The following is a 27951-nucleotide window of genomic DNA, read 5'->3' as shown; positions in this document are numbered from 1 at the left end:
CCTGTAAAACCCAGTGGACGCTCTGTCCTTTTTGGGGGGGAGCATTTCAACCAGAGGTGTGGGGATCTTGTCAAAATTGCTAAAATTATGAACTCAGAAAAGTACTATTAGAGCTTGAGCCAGCATGCGATAGCATCGGGAAAGCGTCTGATTGGGAACGGATTTATTTTTCAGCACAATAACAACCACACACACACTGCCAATGTATTTTAATTCTGAGGGGTGGCTCATGAATTTTGCACAGTACTGTAATCCAAAGATCCAACACCAGAGATTCTCATTTTGCATTTCTTTTGTATTTTCTTTATTTTTATTGGTTAAAACCACATCAAAAACATTTGTACACAATTGTTTTTCTTTAGTCTTACTTTGCTTCATTTCACAGAGGAACATCACACATTTCTACGTCTACACGGATGTACAGCATAAAGTATATATGTGCATATATACTTTGATAATTTGGTCACATTTTTCGTAGCCATATATATATATGTATATTTTAATATTTAATATTGTTATCCCAAAAATAAAAACTTCTCCTTACCTCAAGAGCAACATAAAGGATGAGGCATGGATAACCTCACCATATATCTTATCACAATAACACTCAACAGACCATAGAGCTTTCTTTCTTTTGTCTTTTTTTAAATACAGAACTAGCTTAATGCCCTAAAATAAAGCAGAATCTTTTTCAAACACCATTATATACTCAATTATAGATTTACATATGTTTATACAGACAGATATACTGGAGAAAAATGGAGCACAAAAAATGGAGCGATGCATGTTCATAAATATTGAGGATGCCTGCAGTTTTGTTGATAACGAGCGGAAAACACAAGTTTCTCGCAAACCTGCTGATAAGGAAGGCTCTATACTGATGACAAACGCTTGCTTTTGTTCAGTAGTTTGACGTGCTCAAGGACAAAAACAAGACCAAATTCATTTTGCTGTACATTAAGACTTAAAGAGAGCATCAGTGAGTTGTGGAGGCTTGTGTTCCTGCGTGATGGATTCTGCTTGGCAGTCAGCACTAAGGCAACAATCGAGGAAAGAAAAAGCTTTACAGGGAAACATAAAAACATCGGCGTTTCAAGGAAATGAGAAAAAAAGGACAAATTTCAATACGCACGCAGACAAACACACTCTCATTATACAGTGGAGGGGATTAGTTGCCTGATAAACCACTGCTGCTTGTTTATCTATGCTGATATCCTGTAATGGCCCATCGACGAGTTCTGTCAGCAAAAACTTGTGTTCGCAGCATCGATAGGCTGTGAACCTGTGCGTGTGTCTGTGTTTGGGGAGCGCTTTAGCTATATCGCACTTATTTTGCTGACTGACTGAAGACCTCACAAGTTGAAGGCAGTGTGGTCACAAGCATTGATCAGCTACAGGGTGACCTGCCGATAGTTTCTAATCCACCCCCTGCACCCGGTGTCTGTTTGCATCCTGTAGCTCCTTCCCAAGGATGAAGTGAGCCCACTGATGTTTGTCTGCCTAACTGCACCTTCCTGAGATCACCACCTGTTACCTATAAATCCAAAATCTGGAGGATGCTCAAGATTTCTTTGTGTGTGTGGGTTTTTTTTTTTTTTTTTTGACAAAAAGAGATAGAAACCTGCCAGAATTGATGACATTAACTTCTTCTGATTACTAGTGTTTGTCACATGGGATAAAAATCACCACCTAAATGCAGAAGCTGTTGTTAAGCTCGAAAAGTCAACTGAGCTGATCGTTGGTGTGAGTCTTAAATGTAAAATGTCATAATCTCTCCCTGTTCTTTTTAAAAGTACACTCTTTTTGTTGTACTGACCTTTAATAATATGTTTTCTTTACATTATTTATTGTCCCAGGCACATTATTTTGTGCACGTAACCAGGGGTTAAAGTGGGTCTTAACAATTTTCTGGTACCTTGAGTTAATAAATAATAAATGATTGTGGAATGGGTTCATTTTTCTCATGCTTCAGCCTGGTGTTACTTCCAGTGATGGCCTGGAGATACTTGCTCAGTAATAAGAAAATAACAACACACCACGGAGCTTATACAAATTCAACACGTCCCCTTTTCCTTCTCATCCCTGTGATGTGTTCATGGTGCAGATGTAAAGTTGTGGTCGCGGTACTTCTGCATCTTCCTCGCACTAAAGACGAGGAGAATAAATGGAGCAACTTAGTGTACTTCCCACAGAGAGGAGAAAAAGTTCTTGTGGGACATCTCAGAGATGAAATTTAAAGCTGTAATAGAATTGGTTTCAGAGTTTTAAAATCTACACGTGTTGTGAAACTAATTGAAGTATACTCATCTTAGATAGTCAAAGACTGCAGGTTAGTGTAGTTAGTTTGCAGTACTGTGATAGAGCTTACATTGATGCAATATGTTAGACTGTTATAGGCTGTGGTGTTCATGTTAGCTTACGTCAGGGTTAGCAGACATCAATTTACATTTAAGGTGATGGTGTGGAACACACGTACTCATAGAATCCGATCTTTATATACTAACTTTTTACTGTCTAGGTGAAATCAGCCGTACATGCAACTGCTTACATCTTGTGAATAACAGTGAATATCGAGTCACAGCATGTACACAAAGAAAAATCTGCTGTAACTCAAAAACCAAACAAGGATTTTATGTGAATTATCTCAAAGTAAGTCTTTTCTCCCCATGCTGCACTGCTACACCCGATCTTCAGGTTTCCTCACCTGCCAGATCCCACTTTAACCCCTGCACGTAACAATAAAAACAGTAAATTGTAGCAATAAATTTGCAACTCAAAACTTGAGGTTGTTGGATCTAGGATGTGATCAAAGATCTGCCCAATACACTAAGTAATGGATTCAGTGTTTCTTGTGTAACACAAAACAGCACAAATATTATTTTGAAGTAGAAACTTTGGACAACTTCATCAGCATACATGAAACTCTCCCTAACATCTCAGTATTCTTGACGCTGGTAGCCTCCGGATCCATCGAAGGCCCCGTCACTGTTGGTCTGGCCTCCTCCTCCTCCCGGGCTCTCCAGGTCATCCCCACCGAATGAGGTGTAGGGGGCTCCGGCTGCATCCTGGCTGGGGTCTGTGTAGTCCTGGGAGAAGAGGGCCGAGTCGGCCCCTAGCTTGTATCTCTGGAAGGCCAGGAAAGACTGGCCCGCCTTGGCGATGAGGATCGTAAATGGAAACGGACGAGGAGGTGAATGGGAGGCGATTGAAGACAGATGATGAAGCAGAGACGCGGCGATGTTAGTGAGAGGAAGAGAGGGGTCAGACAACAAGAGACAGGAGGACACAGTGGTTAGTTGGCTGGAAAGCTTGACAACATTATTAGACAGCTTTAGTGAATCAGTCACAGTGAGTTGCTTCCTCAGGCAGCAGCACAAAAAACGCAGCTCGTACATTGTGTAGCTCTAGAAGAAGAGCGCGAGTTCCCCTTGTGTTGATAATTCAGGAAGGAAATCGTGGGACAAGCCAGAGGTAAAACAGAGCAACACAGAGACAGTTAAAATGATTTAAGTTACATGAGGAGATTTTCTTTATTAGTGACTGCTCAGATGTTGCAGACACTTGAATAGCTGCAGTACTTTTTGACCTTTTTGATTCTATAAGTCGTACATGACAGCGCATTAGGCCAGCTAACTGTCCAAAAGAAAACGTTCCACAGCATATACTTAGAGGAAATTTGCACTCATTGTAGTCTGAGTTACATAGACTGTACCCTGAATATTTCAGACTTTTTTGTTAATATGAATATAGAACATTTTATTAGCACCTGCATAATAAAACTTAGCCATAAAAGCCAATGAATATTAAATGTTAAATGACTAAAATTAAAGCTCTAACACACTTCTACCTTTTAAATTTAATAAAGTGAAAGAGGGAGCCTGTATGTGCAAACACAGAGGAAACTGACACCCCTATAAAATGTGTTAAATATGAAGCTGGAGTCTGTAGCAGGACGACTCAGCTTAGCTTGTGTTCTCACTGTAAACGAGGCGAAACACTTATCTAACTTAACATCGTCCAACAGAAAGCTCTTTAACATTTCTCTGCTTGATTGATTGAGCCTGAAGTCCTTCTGCTGGAGAAACTGTCCAGCACATAAACAAAGTCGGTCATCTTGAAACAAGTTTGGATACTTGTTTGGTGTTACTAAGCATTAGCTAAATTAGCTTTCATTTCAGTTGTCAGCAGGACATAAAAACTGCATGTGTAGAGTCAGAAATCAGATCTTACACAACAGAAAAGGCTTAAAACATCTCCTGTAAGTTATACTTCCACCAACATCTGAGGGTCGTCGAATTCTCCCATTGATTTCAATTGAGGATTTTGAGTGCAACATATCTGTGTAATAATATATCTGACAATAACCATCTCAACACTGCAATGTGCCCTAGATTATATATGAAATTGTTCCTTTAACTGAGGAACTGAAAATTGGGTGGGTAAGCAATTAATAACTTTCTAAAAACTCATTACAATTAAGGAGGAGAAAAAATGGTGTCCAGTCCTAGAAACTGAGACAGCACTTGTTCAGGGGTCCAGGTTTGGTGTTGCAGATACTCTGATTGTCACACTGTTCACACATCTGTTTCAACAACAAACTTAAAAAATTAATTTAGTGAAGCTTTTCTTCATAAATAAAACGAGTCTTTCATGAAATTCCAACAGAAAAAGCTCTGATTTCACACCTGGGATATTTAGAGCTGCACATGTTTAAATTTAGCTGTTGCGTGTCTTGCACTGATGAATGATAAGGTCAGCCTGCTTGTTAATGTGGGTGTTTGGAGGTGTTTGGATTAGCAAGTGTGCTTTTATGTCTCTGTGTCAGCAACAGCAGTATTTGCTGTAAGAGGGCGCCCAAATCAAGTGCAGTCTCAGTAAAGAAAGAGGAGCGTGTAGGACCTGCTGCAGATGGTTAAGGCGACAGAGAGAGAAGACAAAGTCAAACAAAAGACTGAGGAGGCTGAGGAGGGAACAGCTTGGTGTATTCCTCTTCAAATGACACATTCTTTAACTTCTCCATAGAGAGGAGAGCCTGGGCCCCCTGTTGGAACAATATTTATACACTCATGAGTTCACATGTCAGAAACAGTGAGCAGTACTAAAAAAAAGATGAAGGGAGACACATTTATATAGCTCACTGGTTTTATCAGCAAGCTGAGGATAAAAGCCAAATAAGATTCAAAGTTTTAGGTTGTCAGTCCCGTCTTTGGTTACTGCACCGTATCAGGCCAGTGAGCTCCTTACCCAAGTGAAGATGGAGAAGAAGGAGAAGGTGATGGCTGCTCGGGCAGCGTCCCCTCTCTCCTTAAATTGGTTGCCCTCAGACACCTGCCACTGGTTGGCCAAGAAACAGAAACCCACAAACCACATGAAGGACCAGAATGCTGGAATAAGAAAAAAACAAAACAGAGATTCGGAGTAAAATTACTAACTGAACAACTACAAGACAGAAGAAATTCCTCTTGCTTAACTCCAAAATAACAGAATGGAACTCATGTTGCAACTCGATATGAGCAAATCACAGTGTTTACAACTGAATACTTACTTGATTAGATTATGTCTGTATGGCAAATATAGAAATATGGCTGTTTAGTTCAGAATATGCACTAACAGCAGGGGAGAATAGGTAGCCGTCTTATAAAAAACTCAGCCAATCACCACCTTTACCTATAAGGTACTGGTTGATGAATATGTTGTATAACTGTAATTAAGCCAAACTAAACGTTCCCACCTGTTTCAACTCTTATCTCAGCTAGGCTAAGTTCCTGCTGCCATTTGTTTAACAAAACAAGAACAGTTTTACTGAAAACTCTCATAAAGAAAGAGATATTTCTCAAATTGTCGAACACATAGTGCAGAAAAACAAAGCTCAGGTATCACAGCTGGATGACTAAAGTGGGTAATTAAGTCAGCATAAGAATGAAAAGGTGGAGGCAATCAACTGAGAACAGCAATGGGCCCAAAATGAGCCCTGTGGTATGCAAGATGAGCAGTCAGACAGCAGGATTTACTCCTAAAATCAGATATGATTCTTTCCTGCTGGCTGGGGGGAACTGGAAGAGGAGAGAGAAATTAAAAGAGCTGGAGTGTGGAGGCAATGTATAAAGCCTAATCAGAAATACCCAGGGATTATCAGGTTCCCTTATTTCTTCAGTGTGGAAACCATCTCATATTACAACAGAGAAATCAGAGTCAGAGAGTGTAGGTGACGAAAACAGGGAGGGAGAATTCTGTCTGTGACAGGAACTACCTCATTAACCGATCCGACACTTCACTGTCCTGTCATTATATTTGAGTTCATTCCAGTAGCAGTGCAGTGGAGAAGTAGTGGAAACCACTGTCAGGGACGCCAACGCACAACGTCTCAGAGACTTGTTAGTGTCAGATGAGTACTTGTCTACTTATTATCCCTGTCACAGATCTCCCCTTTGTTGTAATAACCTAACTGCATGGCATTTTTATACATTACAAAAAACGCTGACAGGTTTTCATTAGGTAGTATATTTTGAGCGGCTGGGATAATTTGCACAGAAAAAGGCCCATTTGGTTCGAGCATCCATGGGAAGTGAATTTAGGTATTTATGGAAGCTGTTTGTAGGAGTCTTTGTTGAGCTCCAGACAAACAGACCCAGAGACTGATCGGCAACCACCTGTTGCTTGGAAGAAATCTGCACTCCCTGTTAGCAAGTGGTTGCTGACACTTTCTATGCGAAACTGGTCGCAAAGAGGTGTACGGTGCAAATATCCTTGTGATTGCTTTGGTTGCTAGCAGATTCCCACAGTCACTGTATTGTAGATGGAAGATGACGTCTTGTTTGCAAACACTTGCCAACTACTCCCCAAGCAAAACTGTGAAACTGAAAAAAGTGTGGCGCAAACTGGAGATGTAGAACGCTCACTTGCACCTTTTGACTCACAGAAGTAAGGCGGGAATTTTTATGAGTAGTTGGCAATCTGCTACCGACCAATCAATCAAGGTTTTTGGTGCAGCACCGTCTCTGCAGCTGGTATCACCCGACGACAGACAGCAACCGCTCACCAACTTCCATGTGATTGCACATGGTCCCCAAACCGGTCTCTAGGTCTGTGTAACTGAGGCTTTAGCTATCTGTATACACATCTGAAGGTAAAAATCCAAACTCAAACAAAATACTTCACAACAACAAAGTATTGTAAAGAAATACAGTATGAAAAGACAATGGGTTTACCTGACAACCCAATATCAGCCAGCACAGCTTTCTTGCGGTCTTTGACGCTGCTGATCTGAGGGAAATAGATGTCCAGAGCCAGGAAGCCCACACAGCAAAGAAATGCCATGGAGCCCATAAACACCCCATAATTGCAGGCGTTTTGGTTGCGGTTGAAGATGCAGTACTCCTCCTCTTCTTTGGCCTGGTTGATGTAGCCTTCATTGGCGATGCAGCCAAAGATCACAATGGAGAAGAGCTGAAAAGGAGAGAAGAAGGGATGAAAATGCGCAAACAGATATGACTTTAAGGACTGTAGTAGAGTTTACAAGACAGAATTTGTCAGCACCTTTAGAACATCTGAAGTGAGTCTGTACCATAGTGGCTCTGTGAAGTGCTTCTATATGTAAAGCTGCTTGAAGGTTTGCTACTGAATTCAGAAGTCAATTTTTCCATAGTTTGAGCATTTGGAATGAGTGTCGTCACATTTGCCTCCACCTGGTTGCTCAAAAGTTGAAAGTCGAGTATTCAAATGGTGTCACATTTCGTACACGTCAAACTTTTCTAGGACCTTCACAAACAGGTGTCACTATTATGCATGGCTTTTCTTAACTTCTTGTCCACACAGCATTGCCAAAGGCTGGAGCCTATCCCAGATAGCCCTAGGTGAGAAGTGTAGTACACCCTGTGTAGTGTCACTAGTCCTTTACAGACACAACCAACCATTCGTATGTCATTGTTTATCTTTACCAAGATTGTGGCAATCCTTATAATAATTCCATGTTGTTGATTGAGTGTAAATAGTAAGAGAACCATCAATCTGACTTTCCTGCTCGGGTTTACATTTGTGCTCCAGTGCTGTCTTCTATGTTTGCATGTTTTCTGAGTGTTTCATAAAAGCCATTTCCAGGCCATAAAACTCCTACTTGCTGCAGTAGGGTGGTATATTTAGACTGACTGGGTAATGAAAAAACAGCTTTAGCTTGGTGTTTTCAGCTCATACTGTCACGAAAATCCTGCAATAGTCATTTATTAAACATTTCTCATGTCTTCTTCAAACAGTTTTGCTCACATGCCTCTTTTTTTCTGAGAAGTTGGCATTTTGCTGCATTTCTTTACTGCAATTTAACACAACAGCAACACACACAAGCAAACTTTCTGGTTGTTCCACTTAATGAACATACAGGTGACATTATGCTTGTAATAATGGCTGCATGGTGAGAATCACCTTCTTTCACTTCTAAAATGCATTAAACACAACTGAGCTGCTACTGAGAATGAAACTACAGGAAATAAAAGAAAACCCTTGCGGTAAATCATGAGATGCTGCACAGTATATGAGAATGGGCTCTGTCCTGTCTGGCTTGGTGATGCACAGTACAGTAGCTCCACAGGAGACTGTGCTGTCTCCATTTTTGTTCAACTTGTACACCTTAGACTTTCAGTAGATCACCAGAGCGTGTCAACTACAGAAATACTGAGGTACAAGTAATGGGCTAAATGTGAAGACCAACACTGAGGAAGCTGCGATCCTTCACTGTGTGCAGCAAAATGATGGATTTTGTGATTGGCAGCAAACTGGACACTTTTGAAGATGTAATGAGAGGAGGACACAAACTATTGAGCTACAGTAGCTCAGTGATGGATTGGACCACACGGGTCAGCCTTCGCTCTCCACGTGAATCAATGAGCCTTGGCCGCCCATGACCTTGTTGATGGTTCACCACTGTTCTTCCTTACACCATTTTTGATAAATACTGAGCACTGCAGACCAGGAACATCATGCAAGAGCTGCAGTTTGGGAGATCCATCCATCCATTTTCTTTCATCCGCTAGTTCCTGTACATAATCTTGTACGGCATGCCTGCACATGCTTATAATGTTAACCCAAAACAATAGCATTCATTGCTCCTGCACTGCATCTACATTTCAATGTCATTTTGGAGGTATTTGCTACTGGCACTGTAATACTGATCTTCTGTAAAGCTGAACAGAGGATTTATCCTTCCTGCAGTAGTCAGTTAAGGTCGAGGCAGGGACCCTGACAGTGGTAAAATGGAGCCAGTGAAAGGACAAGGTTACTGTGATAGCATCTGAGCCCTCTCTCCTTTGTCTTTTCCCTTATTTTCCTCTCTGCGTCTGTCTCGCTTTGCCTCAAGGAGCACACACACAAAGGGATACAAAATGGAGTCAATAACAGGGAGCAGGTTAATAAGATATCATCAAATCCCCCTCTCCTCTTCTCCTTGCTCCACTTCAGTGCAGTATCACCGAAACAATATTCACAGGGCAACAAATGCAGTACAAACTGTGTAGCATGCTACGTTTAGTTGCTAACAGCAGATCAGACAACTCCATCCAGCTGACAAACCCTCAGACCATACCTCCCAGGAGCTTTTTCTGTCTGGATAAGAGGCAGAGTGTGTTTATGTTTGTCTGTGTGTGGTCTTTGCTGTGGTGAGTGATGGATTCAGAGGGTATCTCTAAATGTGATCCAGAGTAAAAAGACAGATAAAAAGCTACACTTGAACCTTGGGTTGGTGTGTACAGTTTACCCAGCTGTCGTGTCTCTGGGTGTGAGATAAATGACAGCGATACAAAGAGTGAATACAAAGCAAAGTGTACTTCCTCTGACAGCCCTGATCATGAAGGCTAGCTACCAGGCCAGGAGGAGACAAGGATGCCAGTCACGGTGGGATTACAGCACAGTTTTTTCTTTCCTTCTTTATCTGCTTTTGAGCCCTTCAGCTTCTCTCTACTGTCCGGTCCACACTTGGGAAACCCCGATTTCATCTGACATTGAGTTCTTGCTTTCTGAAGTGCCATCCGACTCTATTAAATTTGACAGACTGGCATTTCTTCTCTCTTTAGATACAATCAATTAGATTATGTGAAGGACAAAAGCTTAAAAACAGATTACAATGACTTCATTTTTTATCTGTGGGTGGTGAAGCTTTAACGTATAGCGACTGCATTAAATATATTTTCAAAATGTGTCCCACTGATAAAAAGAACTGAACCTCTAAGTCGTTTGCATATTTGTCAGACTTACTTTACTTACTTTGTTTCAGATAATCAAACAAATGTTAATACTAGACAAAGATAACCCAAAGATAAACCTGTCTGACAACGAGAAGCAGGCTATAAGATCTCAAAAAGCAACACATCGCACCTCATGCTTTTTCTAAAGGAAAGGCTGAGAAACAAAGTCAGTGACATCTGTCGGTCTGTAAAGGGTTACAAAGCTATTTCTAAGACTTCGGGATTCCAGCAAACCACAGTGAGAGCCATTACCCAGCGAGCATAAAGGGAGTAACTTTTATAAATGGCAGGTAATTTCAAATGCAACATGCAAACACACACACTGTGTTGCTAGCTTACGATCCAGCGGCCTTATTTCAGAGGGAGAGAAAAGAGAGAGCGCTAACTTCACTCAGAGACGTAGAAAGATAAGACAGACAGGACAGGAGAGGAAGAAGAGAGGTTAGATTTAGAGGTAAGGATGCTCAGTCGTATTTGATAAACTGTAAATTTAAAGCTTACATGTAAGTCCTCATGTTTTTAAATGTGACATTATGTTTTTTCATATTGTGAAACATGTTGCAAAACAATCTGAGGCAGAATAACTGTGTTATTTAAAGGTTGTGTGAAAGTACTCTGCAGTATACTGTCAGAGGATGGAAATCTGCCAGGGCAACTCGTGAAACATCTGCTGACATCTCGTTGAAATCAGTTTTGTAAATTTGCAAAGAGCAGCAGATCAGCTGATCACAGCGTGTATGTCAAGAAAATCTACCGGAGCTCTCAGTAGAAATTGTGATTCTTTTCCTCACGTCGAGCCATTACATCTGATTTTAGGGTTCTCCACCTGCTGAATCCCACTTTAACCCCTTCCCTACGTGTTTTCCTGTTTAGAGGCAAAGTCACCCATTTTTTTTATTTTGCTTCTTTTTCTCTGCTCATGTTCTTCTTATGATTCTAGAGTACCTTTATTAGAAATGAAATTTAGACTGAAATAAAATTTGTATTTCTATCTACTAATATTATTTTATTATTACCACAACATAGCACAAGGTCCAGCTTTGCACAAAAATAGCTGCTAGAAACGTCCTCCAAAAAGCTACTTTTTACTGTCTTGCTTTGAGTATTAATGACGGACCCGACCACAGGTCATGCTTTTCAGCATCACTTTATTAACACTTTCACGGTTGCTGTCACCAACACACGGCTGCAGCTCTACAGCTGCCGCCACACACATCACCAACAACAATACTGCAGGACGCAGAGCAGACTTTAAGCCGGCGAGGCGGGATTGAGGATGGTGCGTCCGCCTCCTCTGCAGCGGCACCACAGACCACGCCCAGCCACAGAGTACCGAGCTCGTACTTTTTCACTTTTACTTGAGTAAAGAAGTTGAATTGGTACTTCAACTTGTACCAGAATATTTTTTGACACAGGTACCTGTACTTCTACTTAAGGACAAAATGTCTATACTTGTGCCACCTCTGCATCTCAGTGATGTGGCTCTATTAACACTGTTAACAGTCTCAGTCAGGTCATAACAAAAGACAAAACAATTTAATCCATGTCCATGAATATGACCATGTACATGTTCATGAGTTATGTTTTTAAATAATGGTTTTATTCCTTCACAGATCGTGCAGGATTGTATTTCAATGTTTAATAAGCATTTGAGTCGACAGCACAGCAGACTGACACAGTCTGGGGCAATGACCCGGGTTTATTAAAAATATCTGTCATGGTTTCATCACATATTTCTATTTTTTGTTCAACAGCAGCTTGTATCAAAAAAAATGTTCTCCACCACTGACAAAAAGCCTGAATCCCCAGAATAATGGCCACCGTCTCTTTAACCTACAGCGCAGTGTTATAGTTTGACAGACTGGTGATGAGGTTATGAGCAATCACTACGTTCACCTACCTGAATAAATGGAGAGTATGCACTTAAAACTGACCTTCCCTGGCTGTATTACTTGTATTAATAAGCATTAATAAAAGTGATTCAGCAGGCTATATTATGATAAAAAGAGTAACACTCATTCATTTTGTTCTACACAGCAACAAAAGCCCAACTCTTATTTCCATTTTAAAGCTCCAGCACAGAGAGGAAACTCAAGCTGGCATTTAAATCTGCGTCTTGATGGCAAACTCTAACAGTTTGTTACTAAGCATGCGCAACCTTTCTGTTTCCTCGCTCCTCCCTCGGTCCACTTTATGCCACTCTGGATTCTGGCCCATGCCATGCACTCCTCTTTCTCATTAAAGGATGTATGGGGGAGGGCAGTAGCACCTCAAACACCTCAATCCCATCATTCATCTACCTGCAGTTTGTTTTGTTTTTTTTGTCATGATGAAGAACTAAAGGAGGAGATGGTGGGATTGTGAAGGGGATAAGGAAAGAGAAGCATCGGGGGTAGAAGGGGCATGGAGGCGGTGCTATTTTTAGACCGGCTGCATCATTGCTCCCTCCCCCTCGTCTTTTCCCATCTCCCCTCGTTACTGGCCCTGCCTATGCCCACAAGCATTCTTCAGAAAAATGAGCACGCTCCGACACACATACTCATGCATATACAGCTCAAATGGACGCACAGTTTGTCCACTGCTTCACAGGCCTGGCTCGCTAAAAGAGTCAGAAAATGCACACACACAAGCATCGTGACACAAACGCACAGGCATAAAGCCAATCACATAATGTGGGATATTGTCAGAGCAACAATAACTTTATTTGCTCACTTGGTCTCTTTCCTCTTTAAAAAAACATGCTGCATGTATTTATTTATTTAATCTGGATTTGTGGCGCTGGGTTTAAAGCTAAAGAAAAAGTGGCATACTTGCACGTCCAATAAAAATAAAAGACGTGGTGTCCAAAATGATTTCTGAGATCTCTAAAAAGGTCAAAAACTGCAGGATTCACAACACTTCTGTGTTTCTCTCTTACCTTTGTGTCATCGCCAAAGCCAGCACAGTAACTGTTCAAAATGTGCCTGTTTGGAGAAGGATGAGGACCATTTACACCCTAAATACACAGACACACCGCCTGGTCTGACTCCCAGCCTGACACATAAACTCTACTCTTCTGCGTCCTCAGTGATATTTGTGAAGTAGATAGTGAAGAACACACACATGCACACGCTTCTTCTTCTTTTATCTTTTAAAGAGATAAGCGTAGTGTCGCTAACACGCTTACCTGCAGGGTCGTCGCTTCTTTTATATAGTAAAGAAAACTTTTAAGTTAACCGAAACGATTCTTTTGAATCTTTTGAATCTTTTAAATCAGTCTACTTGACTTTGATACATTGATTTGAACATGCTTTTAAAGCACTAGTCACCAGAACAGCTTATAAGATTTGATGATTTTGTCCCACGTGAAGTTTACACTTCCATCACCATTTTTTCCATAACAGAAGAATTCCAGCCTCCCATTCAGGAATCTTTAACTGTCACGTCTCCTCCTTCTGATGAACATACAGGCAATACTACAATGTCTCTGGTTCACCCCTCACCTTCTGTTGACTCAGTTTTGTCACATTGCGAGCATGAAGCATGTACAGCTGTGGCCCCGAACTTTGTTTATTTGAATACAGAAGGGAGTCTGAGTATCTGTAACAGGGACAAAAGTACCTGCAGGGCCACAAGTTTTTAGTGATGTGACACACTTTGGATTTGAAATGCTCGGAGAATCTGCACTGGGAAATGAACTCATCACCAGGGACTCGCCTGCATCTTTCAAACTCTTTTTTTCTTCTTTCTTTTCCAGCTACAGCTTCAAAGACACAAACACTGAATGCACAAACGCTATTCCTTGAAATACGGATTGGTCTCGGCGTGACCTAGTTCACTCAGAAGGAAAACACGCACCGTCTTCAGGATCACAATTATATTTGGTATCACATGGCAGGGGGCAGATTGAATTACAAAGCTTTTCTCTCCTGCTTGCAGCGAAAGTCCGGCGAGGCTTGTGTAATGACTCGAGCTTGATCATGTCTTTATATGCACAGCTAGTGTATGTTGAAGGTGTAAAGTGCAATCTGTTTACTAGGAGTGTCCCACAAAGATACATACACACACATTTTAGAAATAAAAACACAAAAACACCCTTAAAAATGCACAAAAAAAATGTGAACTGCACCTAATCATTTCCCGAGAGCTTCGAAACCATAACCAGTGAATCGTGTGACATGGTTTCATATGTGACTTCACTTCTTTGGGTGTGTGTGTGTGTGTGTGTGTGCCTGGGGAAGGTGAAGGTACCCCACCCTGCTTAATCTGTAGAGAGATCACAAGGCTTCTGAATGCGGTGAAAGCAGGCACTGTGAAGAATCCCACGTGCTGTCTCTGGTCTTGTGACCATCAGACGGTCCCTCACAAATTGCCCTTTAACAATGCTGATTACAAGATGTGTGTGTGTGTGTGTGTGTGTGTGTGTGTGTGTGTGTGTGTGTGTGTGTGTGTGTGTGTGTGTGTGTGTGCTTCTGAAACTTTGTGCATTCGTGCATGAAAGCATGTGCTTCCTGAGAATTTCCCTTTGAAATTGCTGCTGTGTCTCGCCATTCAGACCTTCTTTAGAGCTTTAAGCAGAAATTCTGATATTTGAGAAATGCACGTGATTGCAACAACGAAACACACTTACACACAAACACACACCCACAAACCAGCACCCATATCAGCTGCTACCTAGGCCTAAATCACACCGGTTCAGTCGGTCTGCTTGTGAATGATTTAAAGCTGCTGTTGTGCTGGCTGAAAGGCCTTTTGCATCCATTGTTGAGAACCAGACAATTGAGCCGGGCCTCATGTCACCCTGCTATTCACTGTACCTCACAAAATCCTGTACTGGAAGTGGCCATGCACACACACACAAATGCACACACCGTGAGTTAGCAATGTGCAGTTTTGTAGCTGCCTTTTCATAATAATAGCGTGCCCACATTCAAGGAACAAATCCTGTGAAGGTTATCACCTTTGTTGAATCAATCATTCACTGATTTGAACTTGTTTTAAAAATATTTTTACAATTTACACATGTAAAGTTGTAAACGATCACATTTTTATCTATTTTTAAATATAACCAAGTAGTTTAGATGCCTTCAAATCACCAAAAATGAGTAAAACTCAAAAGCAAAACGTAAGAGCAAAAACAACAGGACACGTCTCTCGGTCTCTTGGTTCTGTTTGGATCTGTATGATGTCACAGAGAGGAGGATTTTAGCAAAGTTGGCTTGAAGGGGGAAATTTATTATTATCTTTGTATTTTCTTCAGTAAGTGAAATGAAGCAACACCACTGATATGTTACCCATGTTTTGTGATTATGTACATATTTTAAAAATACAGGTTCAGAAATAGCTATAATATTAAGCTAATCAGCTATGTAGTGTATCAGTGGAGCTTATGCTAAGTAGCCATGTGTAACCATGGGGCGGTCGCCCATCTGGTAAAAGATGACATTTTTATAGAAAATTCAAGAGTCAATGGGAAGGTCATCATAATATCTGAACATATGATCTTTTGATCAGGATCCAGTCTTGATCAAATATTTATGCCTGTAATAAAAATTACATTTTTAAAGGAAAAATATTAAGGATATTAAGGATAATTGTTTACAAGGGATTCTCAGTCAGCCTGAGAACAATTCACTTCGATAAATGGCGGGTGGCTATGAGCACACTGTGTTGTAAATAAGCACAGCCTATGTGCACTTGTTCTCTCTGAAAACTGTATTACAGGAAGGCGAGGCAGCACAAAAACATGGCTATGTTATGATGCAGAAGCCATGAGAAACCTGGCTGAGAGGCCTGGCTGGGGTCTTGGAGGTCAGAGAGGTTGTTCTGCAGATAAATCCTAAGAGCTCAGGTGGAGCTCCAGCATCTAAACCTGAGCAATCTGGTGCTAATGGTTACTGCTGTTCTGCTACAGTATGTGCATACATGTGCACACTGCAGCCATTTTTTCCCCCCTGCATGCTGCAGGCAGTAAATCCGTCCATCCATTTTATTAACCACTTATCCAGTTCAGGGTTGCATGATGGGCTGGAGCCTTTCCCAGCTGTCACAGGGCCAATGCCATTGAAAATAAGTTGAGAAAAGTCAATTTTAAGGTTAAGGCTGTGCAAACAAAACAGTTTGTGCTGTAAGCACACCATCCAAAAACACACAACCCATCAAAACAGGGAGAAAAAGAAATAAAGGTAGAATAATTTGTTTCTCATGATGCTTTCTAGACTATTAAGATGTGCAGGTCCTCTGAAGTGAGACAGCATTTTATTAATAGGTAGATACACATCGAGGTCAGAACTAGACACAAGTGTCCAAACAGTTGTCTAAAGAATAAAAAAGAAGAGAAAAGCTTACATTTGGCCTATTTTGAACCTCGGCACATCCGACCAATCACTGTGTTACATGGCCATTTATGTTACATGATGTTTAGAGACACTGTCAGAATGAAAGGCGTGGGGAACGTGTTGATTCTGATACAGTAAGTCTAAAGCTTTCTAACATCAGTGCCTTTGGATTTATGCCATTCTTTCGACATATAAGTAGTAATTAAAATATGGACTAATGAAAAAGAAACATTTCAGCGGCACATCACCAGTATCTGACGTGTGTGCTGTGCTCTCAGTGACATTAATATATTATCTAATTGCAAAAATGGAGGAAATTTCCATTATTGCTTACCATAATGATGCATTTACAGATAAAGAACACAGCACTGTTGATGCAATCAGATCATCCCAGAAAGAACATGTTCATTTCTGTGAATTCTTGCCTTTTATGTGCTTCAGAGCTTTTATGTGGTCTGAAGAGAACAAAACAAAGCATTGAATGATCAGTAAAAGTAAGTTATGACAGTGGGAAGTGAGCAGAGCTATCTGCTGCATAATACAGGATCACTGCTGGAGGATATTACATCCTGTGTGCGTGCATGTGTGTGTGTGTGTGTGTGGGCTTATTGTCTGCTGCAGAATGTCGGCCCAGACTGGGGATACCTGATTGCTGCTGTCACCATGGCAGCAGCTGCTCATGTAATGAGAGAGAGAGTGAGAGAGACAGGAGACCTTGTCAAAGTACAATTCAAGGAGAGCCACTGCAGCCAAGGGTACACAATGAGACAGACAGAATCACAAGTTCACAACGGCACTCTGATGTCTGTTCTGTCGAGTCACTCATTCATGCACAAACACACACAATGCTCTCCTCCATACGCCTCTGTGTCTTTTTTTCCCTTTATTATCTCGTTTCTATTTGAAATGTGGTGGCAGTCAGTGAGAACATGACCAGACGAGCCCAGAAAACAAGCATGTATCAGTGCAAGAAAACAGACGGTGCCTCAATCTTGTAAAGCCGAGCATAACAGAATCAAGGGAGAGTAGCACTGCAATCTGGTACGCGTGCTCATTCAGTTACAGGCCTGCTTTTTACATTTTTTTAATGGCAACAGCAAGTGAAACTGAAAGGGCAATTTTGTTGTGTGTTCAGCCAGTCCACAAACAGATTTGTAGTCTTATCTTAATGCCTCGAGTTTCGAGAGTTTACTCTCTTTTCTCATATGAGTCACAAGGGAAACCGTGCAAGTGATCAGGTATTTGCATAAAACAAAATGCTCCAAAAGTCACCAACACAAATAGCAAAGGTGTGAGGCCCAGTGGCTACAAAGGGCCACGCCTTAACAACAGGAACTATAAATCTTAAGAATAATTAACAATATATACATCAACCCTCCATAAGGTTATCACTAATGGGAAAAATAACCATAGAGACCAAAAGTGTTTTTGTGCCATCCTGTAAATACATTTATTTCTGATGTAAAGTTGGACATTTTAACAAAGGAATCCATTGAAAGTGACTTGCTTTTGGAGCCAGCCTGCATTATATGACACTGACTAGATCAATGTACTGTAGAGCACTATGATGATATACCCAAATAAAGTAGGCTTCAGCCTGCTCATGAACTATTTATGCTGAACAGAATCTGAATCAATGACCAAACTGAAAACGATCAGTTGGTTAAGTTAGGAGATGATTCATTTTTTCAGGCTTTAATACCTGTGAACACAACCAGTACAGGCACCCAGCGGTACCCTTTTCAGTACTTTACACACAACAACAGCTGCCTTGGTTACTGCCTTGCACTGTCTGTGATGTTGACGTCACTGTCACAGTGCTGGCATACTGCAGTATTTAAATGGTAATGTGAGACAATTGTTGGTTATGTTTACATACTAAGGTTTTGTGTTTGTTTACTGTATACCATGCTAATATGACATTTCCGCGCAGCGAAACAAATGCTAAAAGTTAAAACGTCAGCAGCACAGTGTCAAAAAGCTCTTTCTCTGACAACAGCTTTTCATCATCATCATTATCATTCCTGGGTTCATCTTCTTAACAGACACACTGGAGTTATCTGCAGGTCCTTCAAATACAGTAGACTTTGCAGCTTTCAGACATATGTTGTAGTAGACCAGATGTTTCTTCAGATTAGATGTGTTCCCATGGTCAGCTTCATATTTTACACTACAAATGTTACATTTTGGCACCAACTGATTTAGCATTGGATGCATGCTAATAATTAGGTACAAATAGGGCTATCAGTGGGGAGTTAAGGATGCTTGTGACTCTGGCCAAAAAGCTGAGTAATTTGAAGGATGTATAATCAACATTATTTGACAGGGCTTTAGGTTTTATGAATATTTAATGCAAACATCTGCAGACTTTATGTTCACAATTTCTACTACAAGCAGATTAAGGCAGTCAAACAACATAAAAATGCAACTTGCTTCTTAAAATAGCTTTTGAACAACATCTGAAATTTGACATGTAGGCGCTAACACACTGTGGGTGTGTGAGAGTGAGTAACGAGGAGATGACGGAGTGCCCTGCACTGCAACGGGTTTGTGCTGGTGACATAAAATAGTTACTCATCAAGCACAAAATCTCTTGACCTCTGCAATGCTAATCACCATCATGGCTAAATTTAAAACATTATCCCACGCTATTTACGTAAGAGTGTTTTAATTACAGAGCAAATATCAAGAAAGAAGAATTCTCCACAGCAGCTCATAGTTTCTGTCCACTTTTAGATAGGATTCACCATGCTGGGAATGTCAGGCCTTTGGCTAAATGCTCTTTGGGAATCACATTGTTGGTGCGAACGTGCTATTTTATGTCAGTGAGACTCTGTTATCTTTAGCATTTTTTGTAGATTCAACTAAAGACATGGAGGAAAAAATATGTATCTTTGTAAGGCTGCTAGTAACAAAGTGTCTATATGTCTATTTTAAATATACCATTTAAAATAGGTTCATTCTTAGGTTGTTTGTTATGTGCCGGTACAACACTGGTTTATCCCTTAAGTTTGGGGCCTTTTTTGTGCTTGAATGATTCCTAGGTCAGTGTTAAGTGACTTAAAATGCACAATAACGAACCGACTGGACTGTAAATGCATAAAAATGTTCAAAAAACATGTTTAAAAGTCAATACCTTAGGCCAGGCTATGACAAGTAACATTATTGGAAGTTTTCAAACCAGCTGTGTCCCATAGTTTGACTTTTAAAGGCATGTTTATATTTAAAATAATCATGCCTATAAGTATATTTGTCTCTTACTGTATTTTTGTCTTTTTTGAGAGTTAAATGGTGAACTTTGATCAGTATTTTCATCCACAGGGCAGACAGAAGTTCCACTTTGGGCATGTTGACTTCTGAAAATAAAAATGCTTCTTTAGCACAGTCGAGTACAACACAGAACTAAACAGCATATTTAGGTGTAAAGTGATTTGATGTTTTATGTTACCCCTGCGATAACCCGAATCCTCGAACAGCAGCAGAATTCAAGGAACTACACTCAAGGGATCGATCCAAGTTTTGAAAGTGATTCTCTTTTATACACAGATCAAAGTAGAACCACAGGCAAACAATGTCATGTTTACTTTGCGAGTCAGGTTGACCCTGTTCAGCTTAATTAAATCCAAATATTATCATTTCCTCAATTAGAAAATTATCACGTCCACGTTACTCTCCCTGCACCTGTCACTGTGTTCGCTGTTCTTCTTTTCACCATCCAATACTCTCGTAACTAAAATGCAGCGCTGATTCTCTGAGGCGGACACACACGTCATTATCACCTCCACATTCAGCCCTCATGAGTCAGAACAAGTGGGAGATGGATGGAAAAGAGAGGGCAGAGAATCCTCGACCAACATTCATAAACTTTTCTCTTTCTTACTCATTCATTCTGGTCTCCTCTCTCTCATAAGCTCTTCAGTGATGTTGCCCATCAACAAATGTTTAAAGGAGAAATCCATTCACGTAAAGTGTCTACCCTTGCTCTGTGGGTGATGCTAACTTCATCGTTTTTAATGTTTGTGTTTCATGCAAAAGCCACTTTACTGACTGTATTGGAAATCTCCATCCCAGGCGACCTAATCGCACAATAATTTACTTATCCTAGTTTGTTTCAACGTGTCAGGTTGATTTTAGGCAGTTAAACGTAATGACAGACCATTACCAGGACAATAACAGGTAAATTCAGTTTAACGGTTGGTTGTAATGGAACTTAAATCCACAGCTGAGGACTCCTCAAAGTAAAGACAAAAGGAAATAAAAAACAGAGGAAAACCTTCCTGAAAGACGGGATAATGCTGGATCCAGGGTCTTCCTGTTGTCACTACTCAGTTGCTGACTGAAACGAAGAAATTACGCTCCAAAGAGTGGATATCGTTAATGTTTTGAAAGTCTCAGTAACTGAATAAATCAGAGCAATCCCTTTCATGAAACAATAGATCTGTGTCTTTGTTTTTCCCCTCGCCAAAATAAACCAGAAGACTAAGAAGACTTTTCATTAGGACAAATGTTTCGTCACTCATCCAAGTGACTTCTTAAGTCTCAGCTGAATGCAGGTTACCCCAACGGCATAAATGGTACATTTGCATAATGACCTCCTTACCTGGATGAATTAGTACATTGGAGCCTAGCTAACACCACCAAGTCAGTGGTTCAGGTATGTAGATGACACCTGGGTAAAAATGTCAGGATGTACCACAATTGACTGATCACAGTAACTCAGTGGACATCAAGTTCGCCTGGAAGGATATGACAGGCTAGACTTGTTAGACTGTGAGATTTCCATCAGTAATGGGGGATATTTAAAAGTTAATGTGTACCATAAACAAATGTTCACGGATCAGTATTTAAGGTTTGACTCTTATCATCCACTGAAGCACAAACTAGGTGTCATCAGGATGCTACACCACAGAGCGAACAGCATCCGCACAGATAGAGCAGCCAGGGAAGTAAATGTGGTTATCCCAGCTGGGAAGGCACCTAAAGAAAGCTCTGGGTGATCCAGACGAGAAAAAGGACAACGGTTGAAAACCCTTAGTGATGATACCTTATATGTCAGGAGTATCAGAAGAACTGACACACATTTTTTCTAAACAATTGGCCTGTGTGGCTTTCAAACACCAAAACACACTGCGCCAAAAACTGGTCCACCCCACTGATCGGGTCGCCTGACACAGACAGAGTAATATAGTGTACGCTGTTAATCTCCAGGACGATTGCCATGATTTACACATCAGGGAAACAAACAACCTCTGGCGAAGCGGATGGCACATACATAAGAGCTAACTCGTCAGACCAGGACCCCACGGTCTATTTACACCTACAGGCCAGTAGCCAATCAAGACCATCTCTGAATCCAGGAGGGGGCCTAAGGGTACATCTTTCACCAACTTACAATGCTGTGTTTGCAGCCATTCCCCAACTCTCTGTGAATGGCACTCATGACCATTGATCAGTGGTAGTTGATCAATGGTCATGATAATTTGCATATTAATGATCATGAAACTGACCTCACAGCTCATTGTTCGTTAGCGGTGCTAGTTTCAGTTATTATGCAAATGTACCGTTTATAAGGTTGGGGAAACCTGACTGAAGAATTCTCTTGGATGAGTGGCAAAACCTTTCTCCCACTGAAAACAGTATGTCCAGATAAACAGAATCAACTTTCTGGCATTATCATTTTACCTGGTTTGCGCTTACCTCTACATTGCAAACAGACATTAAATTTTACAGAATGGGATCTTAAATACTGTTCATCACTATAATGGACTTGCAGGAAAGTGCTAAGAAGTGCTTGACCTTTAAGCGATGTTCACATTGGAAGGGACAAAGTTTCATTATTGCTGAGCATGGACTGCTACACTCTCACTGACTTGCTAACAAAATATTGTTTAACCCTCTGAGGTTGAAGATGTTAATTTCTATCTTTCGGATGCAAGCAAAAAGCACTTTTCTGGAAGAAAAAGTTTTGACACATCCATTAAATTGATTGATGTTCTTTGTCTCATGATTGCCAGAACTTAGGAGAACAAGTTTAACAAGAACATGACATGTTCCGATAGCACAGGGATAGGGTCAGAGGTGACAAAACCACAAACATTCTTTATTTAAGTAGAAGTATAGATACTAGTATCAAAAAATACTCTGGTAGAAGATGAAGTACCAATTCAACTTATTTACTCAAGTAAAATAAAAAAAAAGTACAGTTCTGAAATGTACTCAAAGCAAGAAAGTAAAAAGTAGCTCTTTGAAGGACATTACTACCAGCTATTTTTTTGTGAAGGACCTGGCACTTTGGGGTTATTGGAATGTGTTGTTACACAATGTGCAACATTTGCATTGTTAGACATAAGATGCATAAATTATACATTTTTGGTTCTTTAATATCTTTCTATGTAATAATCCACAGTAATGGATATACTAACATGATTGTCACATCACTGGATGTTTGGCATGCAGTGATGTGAAACAATATCTTCTCTTAAATGAGTCAAACCTAAAGTAACAAGACTGTTTTGACAATGTCAGGAGTAGAAAGTAGATATTTGTGAAAAAAATGCATGTTTGTTACTTCCCACCTTTGGTTAGGGTTATCACCGATAATGCTTACATGCTTTATATTATCAATCGGTTTGTGTGTGTTTTACAAATATGGAAGCGTATGACCCACTGAAGTCTTGGAAAAAGCTGAACTTTTGTTTGCACGTGTCAGTTTTTAACTTCCATTGAAAGTGTGACTTGAAGCCAGCTGCCTTTTCACCATAAGAGCCACAACAGCTACACTACTGGGAAAGGCGTCTAGTATATGAAGTAAGGAAGTCTCCTTTATAGTGCTGAATGTTATAGTCTCCTCCCCCACAGACTGCTGCAGGCTCAATATGAAAGTCGTCACACGATACATCACAAGCTAGGCTATGCCTGTTACTATGGCGACATGCTGCTGCTCTGATGACACCTCTGGACAGGGGATGTGGTGAGGAGTCATAAAGACACTCCATACCTGTAGAGTGTTGTCTTAAAGTGGCTCTTGTGGTCCTCCATAGTGGCAGTGTCAAATCAATAGAAAATTATAAATGTGGAAGAAAATCACTGCTGAAGCGATCTGTCACCTAAAATGTAGCTTAAAAACATTTTTGAGGACCATAAAACTCTTTAAGACATTTAAACATGTGCTGTTTTGGTTTCTATTTTTAAGATTTTGAGTACTGAATGCTTAAAGAAACAACTTCAACCATTCAACCTCAACTATGCAACTTGAACATTAATAAATAGTCACATAACAGTAAAATGTATTGTTTAAATATACGATTTAACCCCCTTTGTAGCGCAGTAATCTAGTTAATTCAAACAGAAATAATAATATAAAGATTAAGAAATGAAGATAGAAAAGAAAAAAGAAAAAAACTGCAACCCTAGATAATAAATAGAGATTTTATAACTACAAATATCTACTGAGTTGTGCCATACACTTTCAACATAAAACCCTAAAACTCTCAAAAAAGGTGAAATAGCAGTGATCAAATTGTGCCATATTAAAATATGCTTTCCCTACGTGACTGAAAAATATTCCTGCATACAGACAAATTTACAGCACAACATGTGTCATATGTTCAGAAAACTGCCAGGTTTACTAATATAAATGATACACAAAGTACGTCATCATATTAGTATACCTCGTATACAGCCAAAGATATGAGCTCACAACTAAGCATTACAACGATTAAATCCATGATTTACTGACACATCACATCACTTGCCATTGGCTTTGTTATTTAAGGCTAACAGATTAATAAACTATTTATTTTTACCACAAACCATGCATTTTCTTTGTATTTCTAATTATAATTTTAAGTATAACTTTTTAAGTTTATGGCACTTTCAGGCCACAGAAGCTTTTTAAAGCATTTATAATTTTTAAAAGAAGAACACCTTAGCTCCCACTTTAGTGTCAGGACTGTACAGTACAATACAAACCTTACCTTATATAGGTTTATATAGTTATAAGCATTATGTACTGATGCAACGCTGGTAACTGACATTATGTGACTTCTTACATTTTAGTTCTGCAAACAACCAGTGGCTCTTAAGATGAAACTAAACTTTGAGAACCTGAAAGATGCTAAAGTTCGGACTTCATGCTACAAAGGAAACACAATGAAATTTTAACTTTTGAACACTATAAAATCTTTGCAAGTGTTTCCTCTTAACCAACTGGCGCCTCAACACAGAGAAAATCAGTACAGTGAAAGTATAGAGATGAAGACACTGAAAAAGAGTTAGAAGAAAGTAAAAGATCAGATCAGGCTTTTACCGCCTGGGCTTATTGGCTACCAGAACACATTTAGAGAAAATAGTCCCTTGTAATTTTAGGTAACATTGCTGTACAAAAGTTTTGAGGCACCTCTCATTTCTTCTTATTTTGTTTCCAAGCAGCTACACTTTCTTGTGATATTTTAAAGCGCTCTTGAACAATGGTGCTCCAGACTTTCTGAGTCTTCACAGTTTTTCATTGCACATTGGCTGCTTTTTCACTTATTTTCAGAGGAATGTTTCTTGTGTTTGTTAAGCCAATTATCACTGACCTGTGAATCAGCACAGTGTCTACACATAACAGACAACTGAGGGAAAAAAAAATTTTAAATTGTATTTTTTGGCAAAACACAAAATATGTTCCCATTTCTTTAGTTGAGTCTACAAAAGAATGATGCCAAGGATAACACAGCTTAACAGACATAAACTACTATTTTAGCAACACCACCACCAATTCAGCTACTTACATACACGGACAAAATCCCAAAACTCCAATCATGTCTTCCTACAACCTTTTGTTGTGGCTGTAGCCAACTTGTTGCCAGCACACAACTTCCAGCCGGCTAATACATCACATGAGCATTCTTACTGATGTAAACATAAAAGAAATAATAACTAAAGATAAGATGTTCTCCCAGTAGGTTGTTACCTTCAGGTAATCCCAACAACTGTGGTCAGGAAGTGCCTTTAGTCACACGTAAGATAATCTGAATGAACACCAGATACAAAAACTACAAGTCATTTTTCTTATTAAAAGATGTTCAAGTACACATTTCCACATCTTTTCCTGTTTTTCCATAAAACAAGGTGAAATAAAAGAATTATTATTAAAACAAATAATAATATGCTCTTTGTAACAGACTGCACTGTAGTCAAAAATCAGTTGTATAGTTCAAAATCTAAAACAACACTGTCTTGCTATGTGTTAACTTATTGTCCAAATATGTTAAAAATAATGATAATAAGGGCAATTCCTAATTGCTGCACATTACCAAACGCTCATTTAAAAAAATGAACTGTAACAATGTAATGTATAAATCTTGACGCAGTCTATGAATGGACACAGTATATTTACTTCCTGTCTTTCTTAAAGTACAACAATTTAAGAGAACTTCCTTGATGCTTTCTAATAAAAACACCACATAGTGCATGCATTTTCCTCCTCTTAAAACACTACAAGACACAAAAGATACAGCTGCGGGTTAAACACTAGACACCCAAAACAAACATCTTATAAAATACCACCTGGTAGTGCGCTAAAAAGAAGAAAATCTGCCCAAAATCCTGACTTTAACTCATTTAAATACATGTAAATTTTCCATGTAATTTTCTTACATAAGTACAATGTAAAACAATGGTCTGGTCAAATGAAATGAACTTGATTGTTATACATTCAGTTTATACCGAGCACATTTTCCTTAATGATTAATTATATGAATAAATAAACCTCTGGTTTCATACATTTCAGCTGTTATTTCCTTAAAACTCAGCGTGGAGCCAACACTTTGGGGAGCACTTCTGTTGCCATCTGTTTACTATGCTTGTCAAAAGTGTTCTCCTACTGTTGCTACTCCTTTTTCATTAGTGCTCCTCCTCCTCCTCCTCCTCAGAGCACGGAGGGTGGTCAGTTATTATGAAATTATTTGCTATGAAATTCAACAAATGTGTGACTGCGTGTTCTCACTGTGCTCATGAGAAAACATCATCTGGTCACTGTATCTGTAGAAGGTGGATTTTGTACACAGCGATCGGGACTCTGTTCAATCAACCCATCAACCCACTGCGTGAGGAGAATATTATTAGTGAGATCAGGTAATAGCACCAAACACACAAGTGAAAACAAAAGTTAAAAGAACAAAACACCACAAAGCATGTTACAGCTGCCTTCAGTATCTATAGGAGCTCCTCTCTGAAACGAAGCCTGTGTGGGCCCTCGGTTGGCTAATTCAAACCAATATTTGACAACATATATGAATGATTTTAAAAAAGTGGTGTCCTCTGTAGCTAACTGTGTATCCAAGAACAAAGTTATTTTTCGTTTTTATATCTCCAACTCACCCAAGACACTATGCGGAGAATGGTCTGAGGCTGCTGGAGGAAGGTGACGGGGTCGAAGGCTCCTCCGGCTTTCCCGGCTCCGTATGCCTGCATCCCCTCCATGGTCCTCCTCCTCCTCTCTCTCCCTCCCCGCTGCTGGCTCAAAGGCACAGGGTGTGTGGAGCACCGGGTAACCGAAACGGAAAATCCCCGAAACTGCTCCCTATCACCACTACTGTACTACCGCTGAATCTGCACGGCTGGGATGCGCGTCTCCCCCCACCCCCGGTCTCCTTTGGCGCCCTGTTCTCTCGTGCTGTTGGTTTTAAATGTAACCTCTAATTTGTCTCCGTTGAGTGTTTGGGTAAAGAAAGCTTTGTGATGGTGCTAGATAGTGATGCTTTCTCCCTTTAGTTCAGCGCAGAAGCCGGTGGCGACCCCGTGAACGCGCCTCCGTTGTCACGCCTCGGACGGAGCGCTCCTCGTCAAAACACCCCGAGTAAAAAAAACAGAAAGAAAGAAAAACAGCGACGTACTCAGGACCACTACAGAGAGTCACGCGCTCTTCGTTTACCGATGGTGGGCGGAAAAACAGTGATTAAACCATTAAACCAGAACATGATATTAACTTAATCATATATATCATATCATATATGATAAAGTATGTGAGCTGAAAATAAATATTGGTAAAGGGTTATTTTGTGTGAAGGCACTTATTAAAACACTAGAATGCTTCTACATGAATAAACGACAGTATAACAGTACCACCACCCAACAACGTAGAACTCCATGATTGATGGTGCCGTGGGTAGGTGCAATAAATTCCGCCCTCTAGCGGTCTTACCGTATATTGCCTGAATATGCAAGGACCTCATGCTTGTTTTCTCCTTCAGGCTTTATACGTGATATTGCTCTGTTCTTAAACAAGCCCCATTAATATTTCTTCAAGTCGGCTTATTGGTGTTATAAATGGTTGTGCACACTGATATTTACGTTTGTACACTGTTTCAGTAAGTTCTGTCTAACAGACTCTGCAAAAGTAGCCTTTTGCTTCCTTTACG

The 27951-nt window shown here is 40.1% G+C and overlaps 1 protein-coding gene across 2 annotated transcripts; it reads right to left on the bottom strand.

The window, feature by feature from the left end:
• Nucleotides 1-287: 287 nt before the first annotated feature.
• On the bottom strand, nucleotides 288-27901 carry LOC116329133 (synaptogyrin-1-like). 2 transcript variants are annotated; one of them, XM_039613251.1, is made up of 4 exons: nucleotides 26912-27901; nucleotides 7209-7446; nucleotides 5245-5384; nucleotides 288-3152 (listed from the first exon to the last, which is right to left on the bottom strand). In XM_039613251.1, the coding sequence occupies exons 1-4, from the start codon at nucleotides 27011-27013 to the stop codon at nucleotides 2937-2939; spliced, it is 696 nt and encodes a 231-aa protein (XP_039469185.1). In that variant the 5' UTR covers nucleotides 27014-27901; the 3' UTR covers nucleotides 288-2936. The 2 variants fall into 2 exon arrangements, with proteins under 2 accessions (XP_039469185.1, XP_031606960.1); XM_031751100.2 differs by having other exon boundaries at nucleotides 3010-5041.
• Nucleotides 27902-27951: the final 50 nt, after the last annotated feature.

Source organism: Oreochromis aureus, linkage group 6 (genome assembly GCF_013358895.1).
Source record: "Oreochromis aureus strain Israel breed Guangdong linkage group 6, ZZ_aureus, whole genome shotgun sequence".
NCBI lineage: Eukaryota > Metazoa > Chordata > Actinopteri > Cichliformes > Cichlidae > Oreochromis > Oreochromis aureus.
This window is presented reverse-complemented; position numbering and strand designations above follow the sequence as displayed.